The sequence below is a fragment of the Sarcophilus harrisii genome, chromosome 6, assembly GCF_902635505.1.
Source record: "Sarcophilus harrisii chromosome 6, mSarHar1.11, whole genome shotgun sequence".
Taxonomy (NCBI): Eukaryota; Metazoa; Chordata; class Mammalia; order Dasyuromorphia; family Dasyuridae; genus Sarcophilus; species Sarcophilus harrisii.
The window spans coordinates 170544953-170564570 of NC_045431.1; the positions used below are offsets into that span (position 1 = coordinate 170544953).

A 19618-nucleotide genomic window follows, 5' to 3' on the forward strand; every position below is an offset into this window, starting at 1 on the left:
TGAATGGTTAGGGTGGAAGATATGTAGCTAGTTTAGAAGAGGAAAGGAACCAACAAGTATAGATGGCTTTGATACATTAAAATAATTTTTCTTCAAACCTGCTTCTCATCAACATTGGCATGTTTTCATTAGCTTTTGGGTTCTTTGAGAAAACAGGGACTAGTTTTTGCCTTTGTATCCCTAGCACTTAGCACAGTGTCTGGCATCCAGTAGGCACTTAATAGATGCTATGATCGACTGACTTACTACTGTTTTGAATTAAAAGCAGAAAACCTCATTACCTTAAGAAAGTCCTCAAAGACAACACTGACCTCTTACAGTAGGTGATATTGAAAGAAGAGAAACCAGTATAAGGTTAAAACAAAGACGCCCTCAAACCATCCCCTTGGAAACACATTTGGTAGCAATGGGAAGGGAACCTGAATAGTACCTTTATGAAGGACAGATGGATATCTTAGAATCTAGCCAGAAGGAAGAGGCTGCCAGGTTCCTTGGATTAAGGTGAACCTGGAACCTCTGTTCTATGGCGTTGGTCATCCTTTTCTCACCTATAACAAATCTTAAATTGTGGGTCATAATCCTTTATGGGGTTATGTAACTGATTGTGGAAGGGTCATGAAATTATGATTTATTATTAGTAAGTGTTTGATTTGTATGCCTATTTTATATATTTACATACCCAGTATTATGTAAAAATTTCTCAAATAAAAAGGGTTACTAGTGAGAAAAGAATAAGAATTTCTGATCTACAAAATTAAACTTTGGGTTAGAGAATGATTTTAAAAATAACATATGTAAGTTTTTTAAGGTTTGCTAAATATTTTACAAATATCATCTCAATTGATTTTCATAATAATCTTAGGAAGTTGGTATTTTTTTTCTTTTTTTTTCTTTTTTTCTTAATTCTTATTTTACATGCAAGGAAACTGAGGCAGACAAACTAAATGACTTGCCCAGGGTCACACAGTTATGAAACCTCTGAGGCTACATTTGAATTCAGGTGTTCCTGACTCCAAGTCTGTCCACTGTACTATCTATCTGTCTTTGATGTCTCTTCGGTCTAAAAGAGGAAATAGCCAGTTTCCAGTTATTCTTTTCGTGATATTCATTTCAGATCCTCACTAACTATAAGCCTTAAATCATATGTGTGCACAGGGTACAGCATAGCATAGTGAGTGGAACAAATGTAGATCTTAGAAGCAGGACGACTCAGGTTCAATCCCTATCTCTGACTCTTTTTAGCTGTGTAACCATGGATGAATCATTTAACTTTTCTGAATCTCTGTCTTCTCATTTGAAAAATAGTGATAAGACCAATATTACATATCTTATAGAGTTGTTATAAGACTCAAATGAGATAATACATGTAAAGCTTTTTATAAACCTTAAAGCTCATTATAAACCTTAAAGCATTAAGCAAATTTTAGAAAGAGTGCTTTAAAAATAAGTTATTATTATTATGTTTTTAGTTTTATTGAATGTAAGTATCTTTCTAGTACCGTAAAGGTTACATGTGAAAATATACCCATTAGCAGGTATGCTTATCTATTTGCAAATGGTCAACTAATTTGGGAAATTAATTACGGTAGTCAACACCATTAATTCTGTCTTGATTAAAGCAGAATTAATACTTAGCCAAGTCAGAGTTAGTTTTTCTGCCTATTAAAAAATTTTATTTTTTTCCATTCAAAATTATAGCTTCTAATTATAACCCTAAATCCTAGGGCTGGGTGGGATTTTATGGATCAAATTCACACTCCTTATTTTACAGAAGAGGAAAGAGAGATATTAAGTGGCTTGCCTGGAGTCACAGAGTATGTGAGGTCCCTTGAGAAGAGTATTCATGTAACAGAATTGGGTCCAAATTCTGCCTCTGACACTTGCTACCTGTGTGACTTTGGGTAAGCCAGTTAATCTTTCTCTGGACCTTAGTTTGCTCATCTGCAAAGACGTGAGCACATACTAGATGGCCTCTTAAAGTCCCTTCCAGATCTGTCTATGATTATAAGCCTAAGATTTTTCCAAAACAAATATTTTTAAAAATCAATAAATTTAAATACAGCTGAGTCTTATATTCCTTCTATCACTGATTCTCCATTAATGGTTAGCTACTTATAGTCATATGGGATTGGGGGAAAGGAATGCACAATTTCTTTTGTTGTTAAAAAGAGAAAAAATGTAGGTTCAGCTGCATTCTATTCCATAGGTTGGCTAGCCAAGGGCCAGAATACATATCTAAGGACTCGATTTCCAGTGAAACTGGCTGCTGGATAATGATTTTTTTTCAGTCATATACACTCACAAAACTGTGTGCTAAGGCTTAGAGGGGGTCCAGATCTGTAGTGGTGGAGGGCATGTTCATACCAATGGCATCATGGATGCCTGAAGCATTAAAACATTAAATCCTTTGTTCATATAAGTGAAATTAGCAACTCTAATGAAAAGTTTTAGCTTTGACTGTGCTCTGTAACATATCTTTACTTCTGTTTATCTGCAGTTTGTGGCTCATCCCAACTGTCAGCAGCAGCTTTTGACTATCTGGTACGAGAACCTCTCAGGATTACGGGAACAGGCCATCGCTATCAAGTGTTTGGTGGTATTGGTTGTGGCCTTGGGACTGCCATTCCTGGCCATTGGCTACTGGATTGCCCCATGTAGCAGGGTACTGACTTTCCTACTTTAATGTGTTGTGATGTTGGTTCAAGGTATCCCTTAGGGAGTTGGTCTGTGTGCATGAGAGAATTAAGCAGGCTCCCTTTAATTGTTATCCTCTCTGTATTGTGACCACTTAATAAATGTTCGTTCTCTCTCTCTCTCTCTCTCTCTCTCTCTCTCTCTTTCTCTCCCTCTCTCTCTCTCTTTCTTTTCTGTCTCTCTCTTTTGTTCTCTCTTTTTCTTTTCTGTCTCTCTCTTCTCTCTCTCTCTCTCTCTCTCTCTCTCTCTCTCTCTCTCTCTCTCTCTCTCTCTTTCTCTCTCTGTTTTTCTCTGTCTCTCCCCTCCAAAACCAATACAGATAATGCAAAACAAATTTCTGCATTAGCCATTTTGGAAGGAAGAAATGGGAGAGAAAAATGTTTTAATCAGCACTCTGAGTCAATCAATTCTCTTATCTTAGGGTCTTTCATCTTGACTACTTTGAAATTTTGATGGATCATTGTATTGATCAGAGTTACTAAGTCTCACAAGTTTTGCAATCTTTACAATGTTGCTGTTACTTTGTACTTTGTTTTCTTGGTTGTATTCGCTTTACTTTGTATCAGTTCATATAAGATCCCAAATTTAATAATTTCTTACAGTACAATAATATTCCATCACTTTCATATGCCTAACTTGTTCAGACATTCCCAAACTGATGGATATCCCCCATTCACTGTCCAGATGACTCTGCAACATCTATAATTCCTCCTCATACTGAGAATAAATAATGATGTCTATATTCCAGTATACCATTTTTAATTAAAGTCATTTTATCCTCCCATGCAATAGTTCACAGAACAATAAATATATAAGAATAATAATATTAAGGATGGTATTAATTTGTTCCCAGATCATCTCTACTCAAATTTCATTTTAAAAAAATACAGTGGCCCAAAAGTTTTAGTTCTATTTTAATCTTTAAAGGCTTATCAAAGCTTAATAGCTAATTTGATCTTTAGTAGGTTAAAATTGCCCCAAGAATTTTCAGTACTTTGTATGAGAAAAAAATAATAAAATGCTGATAATAATAATAAAAATAATGATAATGATAACAGCACTTTTTTTCCTGGTGGTGTTGTGAGCCTAAAAGGAGATATCTGTAAAATGCTTTGCAAACCTATACATAAATTGCTACAGAAATGTTAGCTATTATTGTTAATAGAGGAGTAATAAATTGAGGCTTACAGGAAGAAATCAAAAGTAGCTAAGACCAGGATAAGATACCCATGACCCCTACTATTCCAGAATTGTCCACAGATACCATGTTGAACCTACAGAAGATGACCTTCAATTCCATTACTTTTATGTAATCACAGAAGACTGTCATTTTATTCTTCTGGGATTTGGGCCACAGAACATTAAATAAAAAAAATTAAATATAAATATAAATAGTAGCAGCATAGCTATCTGTTCAGTGCAAAGAAGTGTCACTTTTACAAACAAATATTACTAAATGTTCTTAGCTTCTTCAGGAAAAAAAAATACAACTTCCTCTCTTTTTCTTTCTTCTCTTCACACTCTTTCAAGTCATTCTTTAAAGTTTAGGGAAAGGTTTGACAGTGAAGTGTTAGGCCAGCTGTTCAAGATGAGACCCCTTAAAATATACCCATTAATGTTGCTTTAACTTCGGTCTAAGAGCAGGAGAAGAAAGAATGTCATAGATCAAGCATTTGGAAAATTTATCCAAGGTGGGGAATACTCAAATACTGTAGGTGTCTGAAAAGCCTAAGGAGGCTATGCTGAGCATACAAGCAAGTTCTGCAAGAGGGTAATAAGTGGTGACTGTCAGACAGGGGTCAGGACCTGGCCTGATTTTTACTTCTTTTTCAAAATCCAAAAACTCTGATTTCATTAAAATCAGTGGATATTTCAGGCCAAATAGGTCAATGGTATTCCCAGATGAAAGTGACTTCTCCTAACAGATATCCTTTCTTAAGCCTTCATTTCCCTTTGGTAAAACCTAAGCCCCTTTTCTGCTCTTAGGAAAGCACAACTCTGAGAATATTCCTGTGTTCTTCTTTAATTTCATCTTGCTTTGCAATTGCCCCTGTAATTTATTTCAAAGACTGGGCTATTTTTAGGTTGCATGGCATTTCCATTTTTGACCCAAACCTCAAACATATTAAGCTCTTTTTCATCTAGTTTAATTCATTGAAACTAAACAAAGATTTGTTAAGCCAGTCTGGGGATGCAAAGATGACCCAATCGTAACATCTGTGTAAGAATTCTCCATCTCCTGGGAAAATAACATAGATACATAAAAGCATAATGCAAGATAGGGGGATGAAACAACAGACTTTAATGAAAGATCTTCAGGAAAGTTTGAGGGAGAGAAGAGGAGTCTGGGTAGGTGCATGGAACAGGGAACTTCTGAACTGAGTCCAAGAGGATAAAGCTTTCAACAGGCAACATGGGGTAGTGGATAGAACTGTGAACTTGAAGTTGGGAAGAATTTAAATCCAATATTAGCAGCTTACTACCTGTGTGACCCTGCAAGTTACTCTAATTCTCCTGGCCTCAATTTCCTTATCTGTAAAATGAGACAGTTGAACCTGGTAGCTTGTAATTCTTCTTTCTAATTCTAATTTTATGATCCTAGGTGGGAATGATGATGATCATGCTAATGGTGAGGGTGATGATGATGATGATTACAGTGATGATGATGACAACTAACATTTATATGTAGCTTTAAAGTGGGCAAAACATTTTATAAATATTATCTCATTTAATCCTCACAACAAACTTGAGAGGTAGGTGTTATGAGGAGACCAGCAAATGGGGAAGGTGATATTTCCAGGATCACACAGCTAGGGTCTGCAATTGAATTTGAACTCAGCTCTTCCTGACTCCTAGACCTGGAGTCTAGGGCTCTATCCATTGCATCAATTCACTGCTTATATAAGCCTCAATAATTATTAAGGTTAGAGAATAAAATTCTTTTCCTTTCTTTTTTTTTTCCAAAAAGGATGAGAAGAGGATTGGGGGGGGGGGGGGGGGGGGAGGATAGAGGGTAGTCTCAGAAAGTAAAATGTGGAATTTACTTGAAAAAAACCCAGCAAGTGTTCCTACCTCTTGGGAGAAAAAAAATTCCTCAGGTCACGGGAACATTAGTGGTGACTTCTTCAGCATCTCATCATATTTTTTGAAAATAAAATCATAGCACATGGTACTTTTAGGATACATCATGACATGGTTTTGAGGTGTGAAACTTTCATATAATTATAAGTTTAAGTACCAAAGTAGTTTCATGGAAGAGCATAATATGTAGAATACATGGTTTTTAGTCAAGAAGACCAAGGGACATTCTGGTAAAGGTTTAACAACTAGATCCCCAGGTGGGGAAAAATATGCCTGTAACTCACTTTAAATTTGATATGCTTTATGGACATTTTTAGGGCTTCAGTTCACCCTGAATAGATCTCAGTTCAAATCCATCTCAGGTATTCAATTTAGCTGTGTCATCCTGGCAAGTCAGTGTTTCTGTGCCTCAGTTTCCTCATCTGTAAAATGAGGGATTAGATCTTGCTGGCTTCTAAGACCTCTTGAAGGTCTAAATCAATGATCCTGTTTCCATTTTCTGAGATTTGACTCTCCATTAGAATAAACTGGCCTGTTCTGCAAATCACATCATACCTTTGCCTTTTTTATTGAGATAATTCAATTTAGTGAATCTTTATTAAACACCTATAGTGCCTACAATACTGTGCCACAGATGTAAAATTTTTAAAAATCCTTCCCTTAAAGAACTTGGAGAGAAAGGAAGGAATGCAACAGAAGCACAAGTAAGCAAATATAAAATAATTTCAAGGAGAGAGTCTGATAACAAAGTTGGGAGCAAAAGGACTAGATAAAGAGGCTGTTTGTTTTTTTTTAAATCCTGATTCTAAGATAGCTTTATTTTCTTAGTGTTTCACTTCTCATAGAAGCTTTTTGAGAATGGCTTATGTACATACTGAGGGTATCCTGGCAGAGTGCTAGGCACAGGTACATAGAAGTGATTAATACATGCTTGTTTCCTTGCTAGAGTTAAGCTAGAGATCAGCAGCTAGGTATCATAATAGATAGTATACTAGCTTCATGGATTCAAATCTTGCCTCAGATACATATTAGTTGTATGACCCTAAATAAGTTCCTTCACCTCTCTGACTCAGTTTCCTTACCTGTAAAAAAGGAATCATAATAGCATCTATACCACAGGGTTATTATGGACAAATGAAGTAATAATTGCAAGGCATTTTGCATACTCAAAAGTAGCAATGTAAATGTTAGCTATTATGACTAATTATAATATCTTGTGAGAGGAGAACAGAGCAGCTTCTGCCACAATTGTCTGGTATTTTCTTAACCATTGAGCCAGTGATTGAATTTTATGCACATATATATATATATATATATATATATATATATATTCATTATAATTTAATTTGGAAGTTTTAGTAGCCATAGCTGAATCTTAGTTTCCTAAGTTCTAAAAAGTCCGAACTGAATGTGGTAGAACTGAATTAGAAATTATTTTTAGTCTGCTGGGGGGAGTTCTTCAATCCCTTTGTAATGTAGACTTGCTCATTATTTGAACAGTCAGTTGACAAGCATTGATTAAGCACTTACTGTGTGTGTTGGGGGTTGGGGGAGCAGTGTACTAAAAACTAGGATAACTGACATTGGTAACCAACCAGGAAAAGATCATATCCTAAAAATAGGAGTAAGAAGTAGTACTACTTCTCCTAGACTTTTAAGAAATTGGTTATTCCACACTCTTTCCTGAAATGCATTTGCAGGTATTTCATAGAATCAGGGTTTTGAACTAGAAGAGTCCCTAACACATCCATGAGCATAGGCAAGTAATTGAACCCCCTAAGCCTCAGTCTTCTTATCTATAAAATGGACATAATGCAACTTGTAGCTATTTAGCTGTTTGACCCTAGGCAAGTCATTTTATTCTTAGCCTCATTTTACTCATCTATAAATAGGATTAATAATAGCACCTACTTTATCTTATGGGTTGTAGTATAACTCAAAGGAGCTAAACTCTTTGAAAACTTTAAAATGCTATAAAAGGATAGCTATGACTATTGGGATCTTATAGACTCAGGAATGGAAGGGTCTTGATACTCTAGTCTCATTTTATAGGGAGGAACAGATTCAGGGAGTGAAAAGAACTTGCCCAATGTTATATCAATAGTCAGTAACTGAGATGAGATTTGATTTTCCATTCTCTGACTCCAGATCATCATCTTCCTTCCTGTTGTTGTCTCGTTGTTTTGCTGTTGTTGTCATCATTGTTATTAACTTCATCCTTTCGTGTCCTTTCATACAGATGGACTCAAGGTTTTAAAAAGGGCAATGAGTTTTTAAAGGCCAAACAGAGCCATCCTAGGATTGTGCCCTGATCCAATAGCTGTTTGAGTCCTATGTGACCCTGGGCAGATCTCCCTTTTCTGTTAGAGGTCATTGAGGATACCACAGTACAAAGGGTGGTGAACTTGGAGAGAGGAAAACCTGAGTTTAAATCAGATACTTATTAGCTGTGTAATCATGGCCAAGTCCCTTAACCTCTTTCTGCCTCAGTTTCCCCAACTATAAAAGAGGAATAATAATAGTAGCAACCTTCTAGGGTTGTAGTGAGAATCAAATAAGATAATATTCATAAACCCAGTAAGCTTCTGAAGGATAATTTGAAGGCAGGTCTTTGGAACTCCCAGTCCAGCACTCTATCCACTATGTCACACTGTTTATCTATTATTTATTCACCTCTATTTAATGCAACAAGCAAAAACACCTACTTTTTTTCTAGGAGATTGAACTAGAACTGTGAATATAAAGAAAAGCAAGCATATATTTCCCAACTTCCTCTTGCCTATAGTGTGTCTCTTGTAAGTAGCCAAGTTTTCTCAAGTGACATTTTTTTTTTATTTCTGTCTTGCATATGGTAGCTTGGAAAAATCCTCCGAAGCCCATTCATGAAATTTGTGGCCCATGCTGCTTCCTTCATTATTTTCCTGTGCCTGCTGGTATTTAATGCCTCGGACAGATTTGAGGGCATTACAACGCTCCCAAACATCACGGTCATCGACTACCCAAAGCAAATCTTCAGGGTGAAAACAACCCAGTTCACCTGGACTGAGATGTTAATCATGGTCTGGGTTCTTGGTAAGTGAATGATTCTCCATTCATCAAGTTTTTCTGACTTAGGAAGTTATGAGGGAAGGACAAAGTATCTACTTCATTTGCTATGGATTTCTACTGAAAATCATTGTCCCCATCATTATAAACTGGTTCAAACTACATAAAAGCAATGATGCCGGTGATTCTTGGAGAGGGGAGAAAATCGTTGGATCATAGATTTAGAAGCCATTGGAGCTGATCCCCTTATTTTGCAGATAGGGAAATCAAGGCAACAAGAGGTTAAGATTTACACAGTAAGCATCTGTGGAGGAACCAGTCTATTTTCCCCTCAGCTATCAGAGTGATTTTAATAATGTGATTTTAATAACCATTTGAACATCCACTGGCTCCCTATGACCTGCAGGATTGAATGTACAATTCTTTGTTTAATATCTCTCATAACCTGACTCCTTCCTATTTTTCTGCCCTTTCATACGTACCATGTTTCCGCTACAGTGGTCTACTTGCAATTCCTCAAACACTTCACTCCATCTCCCATTATATCACACTGCCTACCACTTATAATGTGACCTCTTTCAATATGACAAGCTTTTAAAAACTCCCATTATGTGCAGAGGCCTGAGCTAAGACTATGAAAACAAAGATAAGCAAGCATACAATTCCTAGCTCCAGCCTCTGCACTGACTGTACCCTCTGTTTGGAATGTTGTGTCTCTTCACCTGCATCAATCAGTTACCCAAGCTCCTTTTAAGACAGTTCAAAGGCCCCTTCTCCAGGAAGCCATTCTCGTTCTGCATAGACTTTCTAGGTGTCTAGTTATGGATGTCTCCTTCATTAGAAAGTAAGCTCCTTGAGAGCAGGGACACACCTGTTTTGTAACCCAATGCTTAGTAAAGTGCCCAGCACATAGTAAATGCTTAATAAATGCTTGTTGACTAATGATCCCCAAGCTGGTCATTTCCACTCCCCTTTATATGTTAAGGACTGTCTCTCCATCCAAAGGGAAAATGAGTCCAAAATCATCCATTTGTTTCTGAAGCCTGAATCCTGTTTTGTAAAGGACTGACTATGAATATACTGAATAATTATAATTGTTAGTTTCTAAGGGTCAGGTAAATTTTGATCTCATGGCACTGTGAGCTCTTCATCTAGTCTGCTTTGTAGATGTATTGTTTATTAAGAAGGTTTCCTGTATATACATATTTTGCTGAGACAATTGGGGTTAAGTGCCCAGGAAGTGTTAAGTGTCTGAGATCAGATTTGAACTCAGGTCCTCCTGACTTCATGGCTGGTACTCTATCCACTGGGCCACCTAGCTGCTCTCAAACTTATGTAATTTTAGATGAAAAGGTAGCATGGCAGTAATGGGAGACTGCCCAGTTACTGGTGAGGCAAGGCAGTGGACATAGGAGCACTGATATCAGGCGGGGTATATTCTGAGTTGTTTAAAAGGAATGAAGAATGAGGGACTCTAAGTCAGACAGCAAACAGGTGGCTTGTGGGGGGGCAATGCCTGGTCTCTGGCTCACTTGATCTGTAGCATATGGACATCCCAGGTACCAGTCAAACCAATTTTCATGGTGTTAAGAGAAAATGTATTATATCTTTTCTTTTTAGCAAATAGAAATTGAAATAAGATAGTGGATCATTAGAAGTCAAATTTACATCTCTCACTTTTTCCTTCCCACTCCCTACCCTCACCCCTTGTTCTCCTCACTACCTACTTTTGGCGCTTTCCCAATTTGTATAGCAGTGTCAATTCCACTGTCTTCATCCTAAATCAACTATTAAACAGTTTTTACTTTGATCCATTCAATTAAAAAAAATCCAATCCCATAATTTTTAGCTTACTGCAGGATTGAACCTGAATATCAATATAAGATTAGACCTTTGTCCCAAGGTTTAGCAGCCAAATGGCATTCTCTTCTTACAATTTATTAGGTGCATCTTAAACAGCATATAGCATAGGATTTGAATAAAGACCATCTAGTCTGTTGTTATTCAATCTTTTCAGTCATGCCTGATTCTCTGTGACTCCATTTGAGGCTTTCTTGGCAGAAATCCTGGCATGGTTTGCCATTACTTTCCCTATGTCATTTTATAGTTAGGAAATTGAGGCAAACAGGGTTATATGATTTACCCAGAGTCACCCAGTTAGTGTCTAAAGCCGGATTGGAACTCAGGAAAATGAGTCTGCCTGACTCCAGACTAGGAGTTTTATCCACTGTGCCACCCAATTGTCTCCATCTAGTCTAACTTCCTCATTTTATGCAGGAAGAAACAGATCCAGAAATTATTTGTCTAAGGTCACAGAGGTAATAAGTGACAGCCAAGATTATCTGATTTTAAACCTAAGGGTTCTTTTCTCTATGCCCCTTGATTTTGCTCAAACTTTGTACTTTTCTTTTTGGGTTATCCAGATCTTAAAACATTTTAGCACAAAACTAAATCTAGAGATTCCCAGACTTTTTCAGTTTGTGGTGCCCTTAGTATCTAAGTAAACTCTTCACAGCACCATTAGGCCCCCTTAAAATATCATGTATACGCTCTGGGAAACTGAGGCCATAGATATGAAAGGCAGCCAGGAAGAGCTGAGTTCATTTCCTTCTAATATATATGGGCTGTTTTACACTGGACAAAATCCTGTAAATTCTTAGTGCTTTAGACATTTCTCTGAGGCTCTAGGTTGGAGAGAAAGTGCTTCCATGAATTGGTAGAGGGAGCTTCTTTAGAGTAATTTCCAGCTTCAATGAAATAACTAATGACATCAGAGGAATTATACTATATCTTTTCTTAGCAAATAGAAATTGAAATAAGATAGTGGATCATTAGATGTCAAGAAACTTTTACATCTCTCACTTTCCCCTCCCCACCCCCTACCCTCAACCCTTGTTCTCCCAGTTAGCTGCTGCTATTCCCCAGGGCCCTTGATAAGTATTCTATCTGATGAATGGAAATTCTCCTTTATCTTAAAAGGCTTGAGGTCCTGAACACAAATATGCATAGAAAGCCAGGTTGGCCTTTTACTTGGTTAACACAGCTGTTTATTTCTAGGCTTGCTAAACTGGAGGAAGTTAGAAGCAGAGATCCATGGGTGCATGGGTAGGCTAGATATTGGGAAAAGATCTGAGAATTGTAGGGGTACATTCACAGAACAAGCATCCTCACACTAGAAATCCCCTTCAAAGTTAAAAGTTATGGTTGGTTAAAAGTATGGCCAGGGCAGCAAGGCCATGGAGTGAATTGTGAAGATGACAAAGATTAGCCTTAATAGTAGACCAGGCTCCCATTTAAAGGGAACATGGCAGAACTTTTGTGAGTTCTCAATTATAAGCATTTAAAAAGCCCTTCATTACCACAGGGGAAACCCAAGGGGTTCCTGAAGACTAAAAAATACAACTAATGGATCTAGAATTAGAAATGAGAGAGCATCCAGTTCAATTCCCTCATTTTACAGATGAAGAAACTGAGGCACCAAGCAGTGAAGTAACTTCTCCAAGTTCACCCAGATGGTAAGTGGTAGAACTGGGGTTTCAACATGCACTTTCTGATTCCATATTTGATGTACTGTTAGACTATTTAGTTCCTCCTTCCCCCAATGTGGACAGTAAAATGACTTCAATCTGGCTTAGCCAACTTTACGTGGGTTAATTGAAGGCAGAGTTGTTGATCTAAAGAGACCCGGATCAATCAGTAAACATTTGGCAACATTCTACAGAGCATAGACACATGCATGTTGATGGAGTAGAGATAGAAACATGGCATTCAACACTTTCATTAAACTCAATGCCCTCCAGTTCAGCAAATATTTACTGGGTGCCTGCTGTGAGTCAGACACTGTGTAAGATACAAAACAGAAATGTAGAAATGTCTACCCTCAAGGAGCTTACCCTCTCTTGAGTGGTTAGTAAGGCGAATAAAACACATACTCAAGTACTCACAAGATAATTCAAAGAGGGAAGCCATATTTTTAAAAAACCAGGAAGTCAGTAAAGGTTTCAGATAGGAAGTAGTAGCAGAACTGAGCCTTGACAAGGAGAGGGAGAGAGAGAGAGAGAGAGAGAGAGAGAGAGAGAGAGAGAGAGAGAGAGAGAAAGGAGAAGAGAAGGGGAGAGAGAGAGAGAGGAAGGAGAAGAGGAGGGAAGAGAGAGAGAGAGAGGAAGGAGAAGAGGAGGGGAGAGAGAGAGAGAAAGAGAGAGAGGCAGAGAGAAAAGGGGGAGAGAGAGAGAGGGAGAGAGAAGAAGAAAGAGAGAGAGAGAGAGAGAGAGAGAGAGAGAGAGAGAGAGAGAGAGAGAGAGAAGGGGGAGAGAAAGGGAGAGAAAAGGAGAGCGAGAAAGAGAGAGGGGGGAAAAGAGAGAGAGGGGGAGAGAGAGAGAGAAGGGGGTAGAGATAAGGGAAAGAGAAAGGAAGGAGAGAGACAGAAATAGTACAGGAAGAGGGGACAGTTTGTGGAAGTAAGGAAATGGAAAGTGGAGAGGACTGTGACATAAAAGGTTAGAAAGGTGACATGGATGCACATGATGAAGGCCCTTAAATTTCACATTAAAACTTGATGTATTATTTGAGAGAAAATAGGGATTCACTGAGGTTTTTGAGCAGGGAAGTGACACAGTCAGACTGCTGCTTTAGAAACATCACATTGGTAGGGTGTGTGTGTGTGTGTGTGTGTGTGTGTGTGTGTGTGAAGGATGGATTAGGCAGAGGGGGGAGGCAAGAAGGTAGGATCATTCAGTAAGGTGTAACAAGTAGGATGGATGAAAAGTTATAATGGCCTAGACAAGGGTGTGGCTATGTGAGAAGAGAGAAAGGCACAGATATAACCTTTTGGGAAGGTCCAATCAACTGACTGGACATAAAGAACTAGGGAACAAAGAAGACTTGATGACTCCAAGGTTACAAATCTGGATGAGTAGAAAAACATCTTTTTTTCTCAAACCAAATAGGAGTTTGAAAGAGAGGTAGGTTTAGTGAGTGGTCCATTTTGAAACTTTTATTTGATGAAATATCCAGATGGAGATGCCCACCAGGCATATAGCAATGCAGGGCAGGAGTCCTGGAGGGAGATCTTCAATCGGTATAGATCTGGCAATCATTTCTGTGCTAACCTTAGGGAGAGCAGTTTCAGCAGGGTAGTAGGATTGAAAACCAGATTTTAAAAGGTTGGGATATAAGGAGTTGGGATGAAGAGAATATAGAATACGTCTCTAGGATGGTTACAGTGAAAGGGAGAAGCAATAGATCACCAGGGGTCCTCAAACTATGGCCTACTGGCCAGATGTGACAGCTAAGAATGTTTATCCCCCTCACCCAGGGCTGTGAAGTTTCTTTATTTAAAGTTCCACAAAACAAAGTTTTTGTTTTTACTATAGTCCGGCCCTCCAACAGTCTGAGGGACAGTGAACTGGCCCCCTATTTAAAAAGCGGACCCCTGCAATAGACAATAGCTTGAATGGATGACAGGCAGTTTAAGTGAAAGGTTTAGTTGCTTTAAGTTTTACTGTATGAATATATGCTCAAAGGATATGAACAATTTGCTCCAATTGTGTCTCATAAATCCACAATATAACAACGGTGTATTTGGGTGCTAGCTTCCCACAACCCCTCTGTAACTGACTTTAAATTAAAGGTAATACCAGGTTTTGTTAACATTAGCTTTTCTGCCTATCTCAGAGAGTATACTGTTAACTGTGCCTTTAAGGAACATGTTAAACTCGGAAAGTTACAGGTTAGTCTATTTTGGAAGACTCTCTGAGGAGACTAAGAGTTTAATTTTTATTCTGGAAAGTTACTTATGACACTGTCCAAGGTTTAGAGAGGAAGGACTAAGAGAACTTTCCTAAGAGACTAAATTTGACTAGGGTAGAAAAAAAATATAATCCTGAAAAACATTGGTTGATATCTTGAGAGAGCTAGTGAGACTATGTTTCCTAGAAGTGAAGAGGTAAGCTGCAGCAGGATTAGAAGTGACTTTGGCTAGGATCCTTCTTTTAAGTGATACAATACAATAAATATTTATGTCTTTGTTTCATTTTCTGTTATATTGTTAAGAAATCATATAATCATAAAGTAACTTTGTCATTTATTTAAGCTTTAAGATTAGGGGATTGTGCATATCTAGGGTGGCCCAAAAGTCTTAGTGTGCAAGCTTATGGAAGCTTATGGAAAAAGAGATTTTTCCAGTTTATTTAATGTGATATTTTTAAGCCAACGGAAGGAGCTCAGAGCTAAGTGATTAATTAGTGAGAGAAATGTAAGGTACAGTCAAATAGAAGGGGATGGAGATGTGTGATTTGGTGTGATTATGAATACAACTGATGCTCGCATAGGCTATAATATCAGGATCATTCTTAAACATTCTCCACCATCCTTTATCATCTCTGCTCATTTACTAGGTGTGGAATAAAACCCCAATGATGTTTTAATTTGCCTTCTTCTTGCTATTAATGATTTGGAACATGTTTTCACATGGTTGTTGATCATATACATTTCTTCAAAAATTAGATTCTTTGACATAAGTAAAATGTGTATTTGTAGAATTTTTTGTTTGTTTGTTTTTAGGATGAAAGGATACTTGTAGGTAACAGGGAAGAGGCATGTGGGTTGAGACTGAAGATGAAAGAAAGGCAGGAAATTATCAAAAAAAAAAAAAAAAGAAGAAGAAGAAGAAGAACCAGCTCCTGGAGGAAATGGGAGGAGGTGACATCACTGGAAATGATGGGTTGTCCTTGGCAAGGAGAAAAGCCATCTGACCCTCAGAAACTGGAACAAATGAGGAATGGATTATTGTAAACTTTCAGACAGTCCTACATAGCTTCTAATCATGAGGAATGAGGTGGCTCTATTAGGCCAAGCCATAGAGACCTGAAAATAGCAACCAGCACCCGCAGTTGCAAGCCAAAATAGGCCATACTCATTTCTATTGTGACTCATTGGTCTGCTTATCCATCCTACAGGGATAAGTGCCATTATATGTCATCTTCAGAAATTGAGGATAATATATTGAAGCTGCATAGACTAATGGAAATAGGGCTGGTTTTTAAGTCAGGAGACTCACATGTTAACTCCAGTAATGAATAGCTTTGTGACTATAGGAAATACATGTCACGTCCTAGAGCCTCAGTTTATTCATCTGTAAAATGAGGTTAATGCACTAATTTTGTAACAGGGTTGTGGAGAAGTGATTTATAAATCTTAAAACACTAAGTAATGTGTGTCACATTTAAAACGTTTGAGGGACATGATTTCTGAGTAATTTAATCATTTTATTAATAAAACTAGCATGCTTATTAATAAAACGAGGTTAGTGGCACTCTTGAATGTCAATGACCCCTTATGGTAGTGGGTTCATAGTTTTTATGCCTTTGGAAGAACAAATGTTCTTGAAAGTGGCAATCAACTCTGATCAGTAAACAATGAGAGAATGAATATTATAATGAGAGGTGGGCTGTTAATATTAGGATCACCCAAATCTTGGGCAGAGAAACTTATCAGTTTCCATATCACCTGTCTGATAAAGGAGAATCCATATTTTCCCAGACCTGTCTCAGTAAACATAATGAACAGCAATCTTCACTTTAGCCTGAATTTAGAATTTCTTTTACTGTCTGATTAGGTCTTAGTCATGGTAAATCTTTGTGCAAAATTGCCTACATTGGCTGAATTCTGAATGAAGTAGAAAAGGGGAAAAACCTTGGTCCTGATTCAATAATTAGTTATCAATATCAGAGAGAAATAATTTCATGTGAGTTATTAATGTGTACAGGTGAGATGATGAATCTCTTTTCTCTCAACCTATTATTAAATCTGAAATTAGGGGAATGATGGGGGGCTGAATATTTTCATGAGGAAGAATGTTTGCCATCAGTGAGATGATTCAGTCCAATTCCAATAGACTTGTGGTGGAGAGAGCCATCTGCACCCAGAGAGAGGACTATGGGGACTGAATGGAGATCACAACATAGTATTTTCACCTTTTTGGTTGTGGTTTGCTTGCTTTTTAAAATTTCTCATTTTTCCCCTTTTTGTTCTGATTTTTCTTGTGCAACATGATAGACATAGAAATATGTATAAAAGAATTGCACCTATTTAACATATATTGATTACTTGCTGCTAGGGAAGGAGGATGGGGGAAAGGAAGGGAGAAAAACTTGGAACACAAGGTTTTACAAGGGTGAATGATGAAAACTATCTTTATATATGTTTTGAAAATTAAAAACTATTATTTAAAAAAAGAGAATGTTTGCCATCCTTAGTCATCAGATAGTCAGTAAAGAGTTATTCAGCATCTACTATATCAGGCATTGTGCTAAGGTCTGGAGATACAAAATAAGACACAAAAAAAGAATCTCTGTCCTTAGGGATCTTACAATCTAATGGGGGAGACAACAAACAAACACATATGTGTGAAGATGTTATGCAAAGTATAAATAGGAAATAATTGACATAGGGAAGGCACTAGAATTAAGAGAGGTTAGGAAAGCCTTCTTATAGAAGAAGGGATTTTAGTTGGGATACAGAGGAAGCTGGTGAAACCAGAAAGCAGAGGTGATCAAGGAGAGTATATCAAGAATGGGGGACAGCCAAAGTGCCCAGAGTGAGAGATAGAATGTCTTTAATGTGGGACATTATGCCATTGGATTGAGTCCCTGTTGGGGAGTCAAGTATAAAAAGAAGGGCTTTGGATGCCAAAAGAGGATTTTGTATTTGATCCTGGAAGCGACTGGTGTTTATTGAGTAAGTAAGGGCAGGGGTGATGTGATCAAATCTTGCACTTTAAAAAAATCACTTTGGTGGCTGAATGGAGAATTAATTGGAGTCAGGAGAAACTTGAGGGAGGCAGCCCTATCATAGCTTATTGCACTAGCCTAGGCATTTACAAAGGTAGTAAATATTGTAACATGGTTGTGACAGGGTTAAAGAGAAGGAGGCATAGATGCAAAGAAACAGTTTGGATATGTGGATAAAGAGTCAAGGATGATACCTAAGCTGAGAATCTGAAGAATTAACCGTATGGAATTACCCTCAAATATAATCAAGAAGGTGGGAGCAGGGGGAGCAGCTTGGTAGTACATTGGATAGAGCACTAGGCCTGAAGTCAGAAAGACTCATCTTCATGAGTTCAAATCTAGCCTCAGATAGTTCCTAGTTGTGTGACCGTGAGCAAGTCACTTAATCCTGTTTGCCTCAGTTTCTTCATCTGTTAAATGAATTGGAGAAGGAAATGGCAAACTACTTTAGTATCTTCTCTAAGAAAACTCCAAATGGGATCACAAAGAGTTAGACTGAAGATCGAAGAGTTATGACTGAACAACAAATTTAATTTATTGGCTCTCTACCCTTATCCCTTTTTTTTTTTTTTTTTGAGGTAGTATGGCATGATAAATAAAACAGTAGATAGGAGAAAAAGAGTTGAATTCAAATCCTGCTTAAGGTAAGAAGTGAGAAAAATATTCAGATTCTGCCTCTAACTGGAAGTCAGGTAGAATTAGCTTTAGATGCTATCTCCCACATCTGCTAACTCTATGTGTGTATGCAAGCTCATTGAATAACCGACTCTCTGAGTCTCACAGTTCTCTCATTTGTAAAAAGGGGACAATAATGTTTCAGGTTCGGATGGGGTTTGGACTCCACTCAAGGGCATTGGGAACTCCTCCCATAGATGAACATTTGCAATTTACTGTCTTAGAGAGATGCCAAGGGACACTAAGGGGTCAAATGACTTGCTCAAGGGCATTGGGAGCTCCTCCCATAGATGAACATTTGCAATTTACTGTCTTAGAGAGATGCCAGGGGACACTAAGGGGTCAAATGACTTGCTCGGGGTCTTGCTGCTAGTAAGTGTCTGAGATTAGGTTTGAATTTAGGTCCTCTTGACTCCAGGACTGGTGCTCTATCCACTGAGCCACTTAGCTACCCCCGGGGTGGATGATTTTCTTTCAGTTTCTATTCCTTCCATTTATCTTTCTCTGGTATTTTAATATGACTAACTATTTGATTTTCAATTCCTTGAAGATAAAGACTTGGCTTCTTGGACCTCTGAGTAACTGAGCCAAATTTTCAAGATAAGCTTTCCGTCTGTAGGAATAGCCATTAGCAACGGGGACAAAGATGGCTTGATGGGAACCCTGCTTTCTCTCTTCTCTGGTCAATCCAACAGGGATGATGTGGTCGGAATGTAAGGAGCTCTGGCTCGAGGGGCCGAGGGAATACATTTTACAGCTGTGGAATGTGCTCGATTTTGGGATGCTTTCCATCTTCATCGCAGCCTTCACAGCCCGATTTCTAGCCTTTCTTCAGGCCACCAAAGCACAGCAGTATGTGGACAGTTATATTGAAGAAAGTGATCTCAGTGAAGTCACTCTGCCTCCAGAGATACAGTATTTCACTTATGGTAAGTTGTTCATTGAACAGAACCCCTAGAAGTTTTAAAATAAGAGAAAGTAAGGAAATATACTTCCTCGGAATCAGCAAGATCTGAGCACGTCCTGCCTCCGATACAATCTGGCAAATCAGTGTCCTCAGGTAACTTGAAGACTGTAACTTAGAAAGGAGTTGCTGACTGGAATCAGTGAAGGACTGTTCCATAAGGGAAGTTCTTTAGAGTATTAAAATCACACATCCAGACTATTCTCTACAAATAAACAAAAAAATAAAGAAAACATCAAGAAAATATATAGAATCATAGGTCTAAAGTTGGAAAGGACCTGTTTTGTCTTATCTCAAGGGACTACCTTGGGGTTCTCATTTTATCAGTGAGGAAACTGAGGCCTATGGAGATTTAGTGACTTGTCTAAAA

General features: G+C 37.9%; 1 protein-coding gene across 4 annotated transcripts in view; it reads left to right on the forward strand.

The window, feature by feature from the left end:
- TRPC3 (transient receptor potential cation channel subfamily C member 3) overlaps positions 1-19618 on the forward strand; it is a 103020-nt gene that overhangs the window by 53965 nt on the left and 29437 nt on the right. For 3 of the 4 annotated variants that reach the window (XM_031941314.1, XM_012551893.3, XM_031941313.1), the window contains exons 4-6: positions 2498-2662; positions 8631-8847; positions 18980-19213. In XM_031941314.1, coding sequence (XP_031797174.1) covers positions 2498-2662; positions 8631-8847; positions 18980-19213 — 616 coding nt within the window. The remainder of the gene's footprint in view (positions 1-2497; positions 2663-8630; positions 8848-18979; positions 19214-19618) is intronic. The other variant, XM_031941315.1, reaches the window with a different exon arrangement.